Source organism: Nycticebus coucang, chromosome 2 (assembly GCF_027406575.1).
Source record: "Nycticebus coucang isolate mNycCou1 chromosome 2, mNycCou1.pri, whole genome shotgun sequence".
NCBI lineage: Eukaryota > Metazoa > Chordata > Mammalia > Primates > Lorisidae > Nycticebus > Nycticebus coucang.
In genome coordinates, this window is record NC_069781.1 from 113,354,363 (window position 1) to 113,368,153 (window position 13,791).

Here is a 13,791-nt window from a genome sequence, read left to right on the forward strand (position 1 = left end):
CATGAACAGAACCTTCTTTTAGGAAGACAGAGGAATGGCTAACAAACATGAAAAAATCCTCATTGTCCCTAATCATCAGAGAAATGCAAATCAAAACCATCCTGAGATATCACCTAACCCCAGTGAGAATAACCCACCACACAAAGTCCCAAAGTTGCAAATGCTGGTGTGGATGTGGAGATAAGGGAACACTTTTACACTGTTGGTGGGACTGCAAACTAATACAGCATCTTTGGAAAGAAGTATGGAGAATTCTCAAAGAACTCAAATTAGACCTCCCTTTTGATCCCACAATCCTATTACTAGGTATCTACCCAGAAGGAAAAGAAAATCATTTTGAGGCCAGGCACAGTGGCTTACACCTATAATCCTAGCACTCTGGGAGGCCGAGGCGGGTGGATTCCTTGAGCTCAGGAGTTAGAGACCAGCCTGAGCAAGAGTGAGACCCCATCTCTATTAAAAATGAAAAACTGGGCTTGATGCCTGTAGCTCAGAGGCTAGGGTGCCAGTCACATACACCAGAGCTGGCACATTTGAATCCAGCCCGAGCCTGCCAAACAACAATGACAACTACAACCAAGAAAATAGCTGGGCATTGTGCTAGGCGCCTGTAGTCCCAGCTACTTGGGAGGCTGAGGCAAGAGAATCGCTTAAGCCTAAGAGTTTGGGGTTGATGTGAACTGTGACACCACAGCACTCTACCCAGGGCAACAGCTTGAGACTCTGTCTCAAAAAACAAAAAACAACAAAAAACTGAAGCAAGAGGATTGCTTGAGCCCAAGAGTTTGAGATTGCTGTGAGCCACAGCACTCTATCAGGGGTGACAAAGTGAGACTCTGTCTCAAAAAAAATTTTTTTTAAATCATTTTATCATAAAGAAATTTGCACTAGATTGTCACAGTTCAATTCACGATTGCCAAGATGTGGAAACAACCTAAATACCCATCAGCACAAGAATGGATTCACAACCTGTGGTATATATATACCATGGAATACTATTCAGCTATAAAAAAGATGGAGACTCTACATCTTTTGTATTAACCTGGATGGAGCTGGAACACATTCTTCTTAGAAAAGTATCACAAGAATGGAAAAGCAAATATCCAATGTACTCAATACTAATATGAAGCCAGTAGATGACCTAATACATACCCACATAAGAGAAAAACTCAATTCAAGTTGGGGACAGAGGGAACAAAGGAAGGGGAGAGAAGAGGAAGAGAGGAGATTGGTGTGTTCCCACTCAAATGGCACAATGTAAAGGTATATGGAACCCCTTTTGGGTACAGGGCACAACTATAAAAGGGAGTCTATCCAACGAATGCAAATATTGTAACCTAATTGTTTATACCCTCAAATTAACCTGAAATTAAAAAAAAAAAAAAGAATTGGGAGTGGGTCTTTCACAGTTGTGGGAGATTCTTATGCCATGTTCTACAGTATGCCCACCTCTACCCACTCAAGTGATGCTAGTAGTACCCTCCTTCTGTCTTGACAACCAAAACGTCTTTCCAGACATTGCCGAGTGTCCTCAGGACGGTGGTAGGGGGTGAGGGTGGGCAGAATTGCCCCCAGCTGTGACCAACTGGTTTTTGGAAACTCTTTCAGGGCCATGTCGAAATTGTAGGAAGGGCTCCTTGCTCTTAGTGAAGCACACCTGGATTGTATTTTAAAAGCAGAAACTTCAGCTCCCAAGAAGATACACAACCAACCAATAAAGACATGAAAAGATGTTCACCATCACTAATCATTAGGGAACTGCAAATCAAAACCACAAAGAGATAGCACCTCATACCCACTAGGATGACTACTATGAAAGAAATGGAAAATAATGAGAGTGGCAAGGATGTGGAGAAACTGGAGTCCTCATTCATTGTTGGTGGAAATGCAAAATGGTGCAGCTGCTAGGGAAACCGACATATCCTAAAAATATTGAAAATAGAATTATTATATAATTCAGTGATTCTATTTCTGGGAATATATCCAAAAGAATGGAGAGGAGAGACTTAAGATACTTATATACCTGTGTTCATAGCAGCATGATGAATGATAGCCAAAAGTGGAAGCAACCCAGTGGCCATCAACAGCTGAAAAGATAAACAAAATGTGGTCCATCCACGCAATGGAATATGAGTGAGTCTTCAGAGGAAGGAAATTCTGACATGTGCTACAACACAGATGAGCCTTAAAGACATCATACTCGGTGAAATAAGGCAAAATAAACAAAAGACTGAAGAGTCTCACCCACAGGCGGTCCCTAGAGCAGTCAGATGCGTACAGACAGAAAGTAGTAAATAGAATGGTGGGGCTGGGTGGGGTGGCTCATGCCTGTAATGCAAGCACTCTAGAAGACCCAGACAAGGGAATTACTTGAGCTCAGGAGTTCAAGACCAGCCTAAGCAAGAGTGACACCCCATCTCTTAAAACAGCTGGGCATTGTGGCTGATGCCTGTGGTCCCAGCTACTTGGGAGGCTGAGGCAAGAGGATCACTTGAGCACAAGAGTCTGTACTGTGAGCTATGATGCCACAGCACTCTACCAAAGGTGACAAAGTGAGACTCTGTCTCAAAAAAAAAAAAAATGGTGGTGGCAGGGGCTGGGAAAGGGTATGGAAAGTTACTGTTTAATGGGACTGATGGCTTCCTCACCATAATGAGTACCCGTTCTCTCTCCCTTCCTTTTTTCAGAGACCAGCCTGGACAAGAGTGAGACCCCATTTTTAAAATAGCTGGCCATTGTGGCTGGCACCTGTAGTCAAAGAGAAGAGAAGACTCTTCTTTTCTAGAGCTAAATCTTCCTCATCTTCACTCTTAACCCCCTGTCCTTGCCTCCTGAATCAGGGTTCTCTTCATTCTTCCTCTTCATAAAGTTCACCTTCCTCCCTGGCCCTAATGTGAAGCACTGGGACTGAACATCCCCATCATCCAGCTTGGTCACTAGACGTCTAGTAGTCAGGCTCTCCCTATTCCTCCCCCAACATTCAAATGACCACCAAGTCCTGTTACTGTCTCTCGTTTGTTTCATTCAGACCAAGCAGGTTTTTGTGGCTTGTGACTACAATCTACAATAGCAACACGACACTAGGTTGCCACTCTTTGGGATGAGACCTCAGGCCAATTTTCTTTTGGATTTTAAAGGATAAGGTGACATATGGGGGCTGACATCCAAGTAGGAGTATGGTTTATACTCCCACCATTATTAACCTTTTCTCCGATGTTGGCTAAATTAAAACAAAACACAAAATATACATACCTAAAGATATGTTCCAAGAAGAATCTTCATAATTATAAATATAGACTTTTTGATTCACTACTAGCAGCAGTGATGAATCAATGAAATGTGCTGATGTTACTTGTGGCACACTAACCTAAAAGTAATAATATGCGTGATATCAATAATGACATCTTTTCAAACACTGATTCAGAAAGCAGGGCTTCTAGATATGCATTCAAAAAATGTTTATTTTGGTGTCAGTGATGAAAAAATAAGAAAAGTGAAAAAGAGGGGAACAAGGGAAAAATTTAAAACATATTTATGCCAGCAAGAGTCGGTTAATTCTTAGATAATGGGAACTATGTGTCCTGGGGCCAGGTGGGAAGCAGAATTAGGAAATTGAAGTTGGTCTTTAGTGCTCTCGGACACCTAAATTTATTCCACCTCCTTTTCCTTTATCAAAACCTTCTCTGAGGACAATACCTAAGATACAAATGATGAATGACCAGCATAACTAATAAATGCCACTTTTAAGAGAAATATTGGTATGTTAACAGATAATAAGACTTTTAGCACAGGGGCCAATGGTAGAATTTCTCAAAATCGTTACTGAGAAGATGATTTTTCTGTTTTGGTTTAGGACAATTTAGCAAGGGCTTAAAATCGCTGCATGTAAAGTAAGATACCATCCAATCTATCTGTTTGTTACACATCAGTATAAGGTAGATCATCTGCAACCATTGTTTCCTGTTTCAGAAAGAAAAAGCCTATTTTGGTAATAGGGGCATAATAAAACCAGCTCTTCCTTTCACTTAGAGTTTGCTCTTAACATCTTTAAGAGGAACTTTGTAAAACAAACCTCAAACCAGTGATTTTAAACTGGTGTGCCGTGAGAGGATTGTAGGTGTGCCCCCCAAATTTTTAAAGATCATTGTATACAGTAAGTATATTCTCTTTTTTGTTCTTTTCTTAAATCAACATAATTTAAATGTGCTGCAGAAGTTTAACTATAGGTTCAAGTGTGCTGTGAGATAAAAAAAAAAAAGGCTGAAAACACTGCTCTGAACTACCAAAAACAGAGTAGTCTTTGTTTCTAAACAATTATATCATCCCCCAAATAGAATTCATTTCTAGTATCCTTCAAATTGTTTGGTAAGATAACTACCTGCAATGATGTAGGGATGGTAAACGGAAGGAGACTACTCTCAAAGTTATCTCTTGTGAAAAAAAGTTGTTTTCTGAAATTAAAAAAAAAATGAGTTAAATTAGGAGAATTTTACACAAGAAAAGAAAAATGATAATCAAGGTACTTTTTTTATTAAATCATAGCTGTGTACATTAATGAAATTATGGGGTACAATGTGCTAGTTTTATAGACAATTTGAAATACTTTCATCAAACTGGTTAACATAGCCTTCACCGCATTTTCTTAGTTATTGTGTTAAGATATTTATATTCTACCCTTAGTACCTTTTTAAAAATTTTTTTATTTTTTTGAGATAGAGCCTCAAGCCGTCACGGATAGTCCCAGCTGCTCAGGAGGCTGAGGCAAGAGAATCGCATAAGCCCAAGAGCTGGAGGTTGCTGTGAGTCCTGTGATGTCATTGCACTCTACAGAGGGTGGTAAAGTGAGACTCTGTCTCTACAAAAAAAAAAAAAAAAGGAATCAATTTGTTGGGCGGCACCTGTGGCTCAGTGAGTAGGGCGCTGGCCCCATATACTGAGGGTGGAGGGTTTGAACCTGGTCCCAGCCAACAAAAAAATAGCCAGGCATTGTGCCAGGCGCCTGTAGTCCCAGCTGCTCAGGAGGCTGAGACAAGAGAATCGCCTAACCCCAAGAGCTGAGGTTGCTGTGAGCTGTGATGTTACAGCACTCTACCAAGGGCAACAAAGTGAGACTGTCTCTAAAAATAAAAGAATCAATTCATTCCAGGAAATTAAGAAGGGATAAGCCATCCATGAACACAGTATACTATTTCATTATTCAGCCCTCCTTCTCCCCACCCCTTGAAAACTTTTAATGTTTTTGACAGAAATGGGCGGCGCCTGTGGCTCAAAGTGGTAAGGTGCCAGCCCCATATGCCAGAGGTGGCGAGTTCAAGCCCAGCCCTGGCCAAAAACTGCAAAAAAAAAAAAAAAAAAAAGTTACTGAGTTAATCCTATGTGTTTAAAAGTTCTTGTTGCTATTTTGAGTAGTATTTTTCATAACTGCCTTTTATAATTGGTCATGGCTAATTGATAAGAGAGCTACTGATGTTTTTGACTGGGACTTCTACTTCGAAGTTGGATGAAAGTGTTAAGACTCTCTCTTGGTTATTTTTACCTTCATATTATCCCCTTTACAGGATTATATACTGTCAGCACATACCCAGTTGACCAAAACCAATAAAACATTGGCTGGGGAAGCAGGAATCTGAAGCAGGAACCATGGAGTATTTTTATTTGCTTATGTTTTTGCTTCCATTTTAGAAAAAGTGCTTAAGTGCAAGTAGTTTTCTTAACAAAAGTCTCCTGAACAGGGCAATGGGAAGGGTCACAGGGTGTGACACACCTCTTGGATGGGACACAATTATAAGAAAGACTTTACCGGGGCGGCGCCTGTGGCTCAGTCGGTAAGGCGCTGGCCCCATATACCGAGGGTGGCGGGTTCAAACCCGGCCCCGGCCAAACTGCAACCAAAAAATAGCCGGGCGTTGTGGTGGACGCCTGTAGTCCCAGCTACTCGGGAGGCTGAGGCAAGAGAATCGCTGAAGCCCAGGAGTTAGAGGTTGCTGTGAGCTGTGTGAGGCCACGGCACTCTACCGAGGGCCATAAAGTGAGACTCTGTCTCTACAAAAAAAAAAAAAAAAAAAAAAAAAAAAGAAAGACTTTACCTAACAAATGCAATCAGTGTAACCTAGTTCTTTGTACCCTCAATGAATTCCAAACAATAAAAAAAATGTCTCCTGAACCACACTATGAAGTTCTCACTTACTTTGACTTTTTTTTTTTTTAAGTGAATTCTCATTTGGTACATATTTGCTGAACATCAGGCTATGGGGACATAAAGATGAATAAACCATGTGTAATTTCTGCCCATAACAACAAAAAGAAATAGAAACGTAAGGAAGGAAGTTTTGGCTAAATAATAAATAAATAAATAAATAAATAAATAGAGGCTCCTTATCCAAGTAACCAGTTAAGAATCCAGAGTTAAGTATCAACAATAAGCTTCAGAACAATGCAACCATATTGTGCATCAATTAAAGGTCATGTTTTACTAACATGCTCTCCTTCAAATTTTATGTGCTAAGGTTTTAAACACAATTTTAAAACAGCAAACAAGACTGTGGCTGACAGTTCAGCCAGGTGTGGTGGTAATCCCAGCAACAATCCTTGAGAGGCCATGGCAAGAGGATTGCTCGAGGTCTGGAGTTTGAGGTTGCAGTGAGCTATGATGACACCACTGCACTCTAGCCTAGGTGACAGAGTAAGAACCTGTCTCAAAAAAAAAAAAAAAAAAAGTTATATTTGTTGAATAACTTTCTGGAATCACTATCTAAGAATATGTGTTGAACATTTTGACAGATTGTGTCAAACTGTCTTTCTCAGAGGGGGGAGGCAGTTAGCCTCCCATCAGGGGTGTATGGAGTGCGTGTATTTGTCCTCATCCTTTTGCTAAAGGAAAAAAGTGATACCTCATCATTTTACTAAACATTGTAATTGCTCATTTATGGAGTCAGACTCTCCTTAAGTGTAATGTGCTCTGGACATTGGAATATCGTTTAAGAGTCTTGTGCTTTAAACAAGGGCTTGGCAAACATTTTCTGTAAAGGACCAGGCAGTTGATACTTTAGGGACCACAAAGACTGTTTTGACTATTCAACTCCATCATCATAACTCAAAAGCAGCTGTGGACAATATGTAAACAAATGGGTATGGCCATGTTCCAATAAACTATTATTTATAGACACTGAAAGTAGATTTCCAAATAATTTTCACATGTCACAAAATATTCTTTTGATTTTTCCCAACTATATAAAAATGTAAAGACTATTTTTAGCTTGCAGGCTGTACAAACACAAATTGTGAGCTGGATTTGTCCTGAGAGCCATAGTTTATAATTCCGGCTCTAAAGTAGCATTATCCTGTAGAACAGGGGTTCTTGACCTTCCTAATGCCGTGACCCTTTAATACAGTTCCTCATGTTGTGGTGACCCCCAACCATAAAATTATTTTTCATTGCTACTTTATAACTGTAATTTTGCTACTGTTATGAATCATAATGTAAAAATCTGATTTAGATGTTACAGGAGACCCCCAAAGGGGTCGCAAACCACAGGTTGAGAACTGCTGCTGTAGAACCTTTGGTGGTAATGGAATGCTCTGTTTCTGAGGTTCCCAGCATGCCAGGCAGTAGCCACAGTGAACACTTGAAAGGTGGTTAGTGAAACTGTGGATTTTTTACTGCATTTAATTTCAATTAATTTAATTAAAAGTATATATATTTTTTAGTTGTGGCAAAATACACTTAACAAAATGTATATATATCACAATTTTTTTTAATTGTAGTAAAATACATGTAAAAAATTTACCATGTTCATCATTTTTAGGTGCCCAGCTCAGCGGCATCAAGCACACTCACATTGCTGTGCAGCCATTACCACCCTCCACCTCCAGAACTTTCTCGTTCTCCCAGACTGAAACTCTATCCCCATGAAACTCCCCACCTCTTGCCAGCCCCTGGAACCCACCATTCTACTTTCTGTCTCTATGACTCTGAGGAATCTAAGGATCTCCTGTGACTGGAATCACACAGTATTTGTCCCTTGTGACTGGCTTATTTCACTGAGTGTGCAGTCTTCAAGGTTAATCCACAATGTAGCCTGTGTCAGAATTTTTTTCATTTTTCTCGCTGGACATAGATGGATCGCATAGTGTTTACCCTTTCATCAATGGATGGACACTTGGGTTATTTCCACCTTTGGCTGTTGTGAATCATGTTGCTGTGAACATGGGCAAATAAGTATCTATCTCCTTGTGTCTCTGCTTTAAATTTTTTTGGTATAGATCCAGAAGTGGAGTTGCTTAATCATATGGCAATCTACGTTTGAGTTTTTGAGGAATTGTTGCCTCCCCTGCACCCTGTCTTGTCCTTGCGAACCTCATCTCTGTGATCATCCCCTTGATCAGGCCTTTCCTATCATCTTCTGCAGACAGAGCCCCCAACTCTGGATCTCCGTGTCCTCACTTTCTCCCTTGTCTGTCCACCTGCCTTCTTTGTCCACCCATGACTGCTTAGCCACCCCTACTTCTCTGTGACCATTACTGTACTGACAGTCCCTTCCTTGATATTCAACCTCCCTTGGCTTCTAGGTCTTCTGGTTTCCTACTTCTCTTTCTCTTCTGACACCCACTATGTAGAATCAGTGTTTCACAGAGCCTCTGTGACTGAACACATGATCCCTGGGTGACTGTGACATGACCATGTCCCACAAACTCCAAACCACGAACCACTGCCACTCCCCATCTTTTCCACCAAATCCTTACACATAGTCAACCCAGAAACTGTAGGGCTACCTGGAACTGCCTACTTACTTTCATCCTCCACACCATGTTGTATCAACACATCCTATTAAATCTGCCTCCTCCTCTGTGTGGCCCTCCCTTTTGTTCAGGCTGTATCATATTTGTCTTGTGGGCTTTCTTTTTTTTTTATTTTTGAGACAGAGTCTTGCTCTTATTACTCTGGATACAGTGCAGTGGCATCATCACGGCTCACTGCAGCCTCAAACTCCTGGGCTCAAGTGATCTTCCTGCTTCAGCCTTTCAAGTAGCTGAGACTATAGGCATGTGCTATCACACCTGGTGCCTATATACTTTTGGCTGCCCCCCACCCTAGCAAACTCCTATTCATCCTTCAAAACCCAGACGATTCCTATTCAGCCTTCAAAATCCAGTTTTAGCATCAATTCTCCAGGGGAAGCTTCCTAGGTATTTTCTCAAGCACTTCACTTATATCAAACATCTGTGACTATTAATATTAACACTGTGGTTAATATTAATAGTTATTTGCCTGTCCCTTCATCTGTCTTACTCTAAACTCAGCCCCTGGCTGTGGACTCCCTGCGGGTCAGCAACTAGCAATGCAGGGTTGAACCATCTTCTTTAATATTTGCTAAATGAATAAATGAGGGCAAACCTAAAGTTTTCATTAAAAGATAGTAAAACAACTGCTTACCCTAGGTATAGAGCTATATTTTCCTTGCAAGGATGTTTAATCAAGTGTATTCTTGTAGATGAAGAATGCAGGATATCCTAGAGAGAGAATCGCAAAATCTTAAGAATATCACCAATAAACAGCCAATAAAATAACTTCCTAATAGGGAAATGTAAAGGATAAAATCTGAATTAGGTAAGTGGATCATATCAATGACATTTCCCTATTTTGATATTGTATGATGGTCACGTCAGATGTGACCACTGGGAGAATCTAGGGGAAAGGTCCTTGGGACCTCCCTTTACAATTCTTGCAACTTACTGTGAATCTATAATTATGTCCAAATAAGCTTTTTAAAAAATTCACAGGGTGAATTATTCATACCCTATCACATTCTTATACATGTCATATTACGTATTTTTAGATGACTAGCTATTGGAAAGAAAGGCCAAAGAATGAAGAATCTTAATACTAATATGTTAGAAATAAGTCCCTTGAAAATTTAGTGGCTGATACCACTTTTGAAAGTATGCAGTTTTGTCAATAGGAAACACATTTGAACAGACAGAACTTTTCTTCTTTGGGGGGAGGTTGTCGGGCTCAGGGCTAGGGAAAGAGCTAGAGTTAAGGTGTTAAGATTAAGGTTAGGGTTAGAGTTTGAGTTTAGGGTTAAGGTTAGAGTGAAGGTGAGGGTTAAGTTTAAGGTTTCAGGGTTAAGCTTAGAGCAGCAGTTCTCAACGCTTTCACAGGGGACACCTAAGTACATCCTGCATATCAGATATTTACATTACAATGCATAACAGTAGCAAAATTACAGTTATGAAGTAGCAAACAGTAGCACAATTACAGTTATGAAGTAGCAAAAAAATAATTTTATGGTTGGAGGTCACCACAACATGAGGAACTGTATCAAAGGGTCACCGCATTAGGAAGGTTGAGAACCACTGGCTTAGGGTGTTAGCATTTGGGTTAGGGTTGGGCTAGGTTTTCTATAATACATTTTTCTTCATGCATTTTAAGCACACATTGGGTAAAATATTTCCTGCAGCCCTATGTTAGGTAAATAAAGCAATAGGGTTTGCTTCCTGTTACTCTACATTTGAAGATCTCCTATCAGAAAAAGGAGTAGACATATCACTGGACAAAACTTCAGACAATCTAAGTTCTAAACCTAGTGCATCTCTTGGCTTTGTTCAGATTACTTGATCTCGGTTTTTAGTGAAATGCGAATGATTAATCTGTACTTCAAAGGGCAATGGACTGTAGGGATTAGATAAAGTAATGTTCTTTTTATTTCTTTTTTGAGACAGGGTCTTACTCTGGTGCCCAGGCTGGAATGCTCACAGCAACCTCAAACTCCTGGATTCAAGTGACCCTCCTGCGTCAGCCTCCTGAGCAGCTGGGACTACAGGCGTGCATTACCACAACTGCCTAATTATATCTTGTAGAAATAGGGTCTTGAGCCCAGGAGTTTTAGGTTGCTGTGAGCTGGGCTGAGGCCATGACATTCTGGCCTGGGTGACAAAGCAAGTCTCTATCTCAAAACAAACAACGAAAAAACAACCTAGGATATGTTAGTTTTGATTCAGTAATTAAAGTGACAGATGAATGTAAGGAATGTTAAATATGGAGCCACATACCCCGTCCACTTTTTGTCTGACATTAAACACTTTTCCTGTCCTCACTGTGCGAGTGCTAGAAGTAAGCGAGGAGAGACCATTTGTCAATTTTATTAAATATTCAGCATGACTCCTCCTACCTCCTTCAACCCTGGTTGCCTCAGGGTTAACATTCCTTAAGAGTTCTTGAGACTTGTAGAGATAGGAGACTCCCTAGAAAACCAAATGAAACTGTGGGCTCTCCTCTCCCAGAAAGAGACATATGCACATGAAAAAACATAAATATCATTCCCGAGAGTTCCTAAAGGTTCATTCCCGGACTTCAGCTGAGGAAGGGTAGGAACTCCTGCTCCAGGGTAGTCTGGGTTATTTTTAGAGGATGTGTGGTAGTTGGGGTAATTATATTGCTTATGGCAGATGTTCTCAATCTTGCCTGCATCAGATTCAACTAGAGGGCTTGATAAACCATGATTTACTGGACCTGTCCTCCAAGTCTCTGATTTAGTAGATCCAGGGAGCTGCATTTCTAACTAAATCTAACAAATCTTAACCACGTAAGCCTGATGGATGCTGTTGGTCCAGGGATTGCTCTTTGATCCAGAACCAGTGTGGGGAAATGGGAGATTGGATATCACCTACCTTTTTAGACCCTGAAACAATGCCTACTAGTAAATCTTACTGGAAAATCTTACTCCTATCCACTCCTAGCTATGTGTCTTAGGGAAATACGTCTAAATTCCTCTGGGTCTGTTTTCACATCTATAAAATAAGGATAAGGGATCACTGCCCCAGGATCCTTGCTGTACAGATCAAATGAGGCCATGCACTGTAAGAACACATTTACTATCCCACTGGCAAACAGGTCCCTGAAGAACTTAACAGTTTACTCCAGGCAAGAAGAGTTCCCTGAAGGCAGGAACTGAGCTTCAGTAACTGTCTAGCTGTGGCCCTTTGCACACAGTATCCACTAACCTAACATTTACTGAAATTTTAAAATGCACTGGATAAAGAGTGAATAAAATAAAAAAAATAAAAATACAAAAATACAAAAATAAATAAAAATAAAAAATAAAGAGTGAATAAAATAAACTGACTATGTCCTCTTGGAACACACCAGCAATAGACAAGAAACAATTTGTCAAAAAATAAATAACAGCAGTTAGTGATAGGAAAAAGTACCAATGGGGAACACGGAATGGAATGGCAATAGATGAGGAGGGAGCTTTAAATAGTGGAATTTAGTATTTTGAGACGGGATCTGAATGAGAAGGAAACTAGTCCAGGAATGCCAGGCAGAAGAAACAGCAAGCGCCAAGGGTGGGCCCAGGATGGCCTGGCTGCAACACAGAGATCAGGAGGCAGGGGCGCGATTCTCGAAGCCTCAAGGAATAACTGGCAAAGCCTAAAGGCACTTTTTTTTTGGGGGGGGGATATAGTCTATGTCGCCCCCAGTAGACTGCCGTGGCGTCACAGCTCACAGCAACCTCAAACTCTTGGAGTTTAAGCGATTCTCCTGTCTCAGCCTCCCAAGTAGCTGGGACTACAGGCGCCCACCACAAAGCTTGGCTTTGTTTTTGTTGTTGTAGTTTTCATTGTTGTTTAGCCAGCCCAGGCCGGGTTCGAACACACCAGCCCTGGCGTTATGTGGCCGGCGCAGAGCCCTTAATGGCATTTTTGAGTGATGTGACCAGCCCAGTAGAAAGGCGCTATTGGTATCTAACGAGTGGAGGCCCGGGACATTGCTAAATGCGGCACAAGGCACAGGCCAGCCCCCACTATCTGGCCCCATATGTCAGCAGCTCTGCTCTGTAGAAACCCTGGGTGTTTTCCTCAGCGTGCAGGCTGTGCCAGGAACTTGGGTTTTATCCTGAGGCTCAGCAACGAGATGACATTTCTTCGATAAATAATCACTATGGCAAAGCCTAGGGCAGGGGTGAAGAAGATCGGGCAAAGATTTTCAAGTAGAAATGAGATTTGATAATGGGCTAAGACAGGATGGGGTTGGGTGGAGGAAAAGGCCTCGAGATGGATTCCCAAGGTAAGTGAGAAGACTCAGGAGGTTGGGGAGGCGGGCCCTAACACGTATATGAACCAGCCCCACCCGGCCCCTGGCAGCACCCCAGCCCCAGGAAGGCAGCCCCACCGGCAGAGCGGCTGAGCTCTGACCAGCGGACAAAGCCGCATGGTCGCCACTGCCACCAGCACTACCATCAACATCTCGCTTCAACTTCTGCGGCTACAACTGCCCCGCAACCGCTGAGAGGTGCACTGCACAGTACACACATGCGCAGACTGGAGACTGAGCACGCACACAAACGCGTCACTAAGCCGGGCCCTACGCAAACAGCAGCCTCACTCACGCCGTCTGGGCTCTTTCAGAGTGCGCAGACGAATAACGAGCAGCTCAAATCCACACACATCAACAAGCGCCCAGAGCCCTGACATACGCACATAGCCACTCACGTGAAGGCTCAAGTCTCGCCACGCGAACAGTGGCTCTTGGGAAGCCCAAACCCGCCAGTCATTACAAGCCCCAGGGACTAAGAAGGCGCGTGTCATCCACGCAGCCAAACGTATGAACAGGGCTGCCCACAAGTCCCACAAAACTGAGCTTGTTGCAACACTAATTCTTTCTGGAGACGCTGGCGTGTGTCCAAGACCTCCCACATGATCGTGAGGGGAGTTCAGCGCGCTAGCTGGCAGGTAAGAGGTGGCGGAGGTAATAGGAAGTTCGAATCCCATCCCTTCAGCTACCCGTAG

The 13,791-nt window shown here is 41.9% G+C and overlaps 1 protein-coding gene across 1 annotated transcript in view; it reads right to left on the minus strand.

Annotated features, from left to right (window-relative positions):
* Positions 1–13,755, minus strand: part of CATSPERD (cation channel sperm associated auxiliary subunit delta) — a 95,564-nt gene extending 81,809 nt beyond the window's left edge. Inside the window, exons 1-5 of the mRNA XM_053579130.1 lie at positions 13,175–13,755; positions 11,053–11,107; positions 9,434–9,510; positions 4,379–4,451; positions 3,253–3,367 (exon numbers count right to left, since the gene is read on the minus strand). Coding sequence (XP_053435105.1) covers positions 3,253–3,367; positions 4,379–4,451; positions 9,434–9,510; positions 11,053–11,107; positions 13,175–13,248 — 394 coding nt within the window. The 5' untranslated portion in view covers positions 13,249–13,755. The remainder of the gene's footprint in view (positions 1–3,252; positions 3,368–4,378; positions 4,452–9,433; positions 9,511–11,052; positions 11,108–13,174) is intronic.
* Positions 13,756–13,791: the final 36 nt, after the last annotated feature.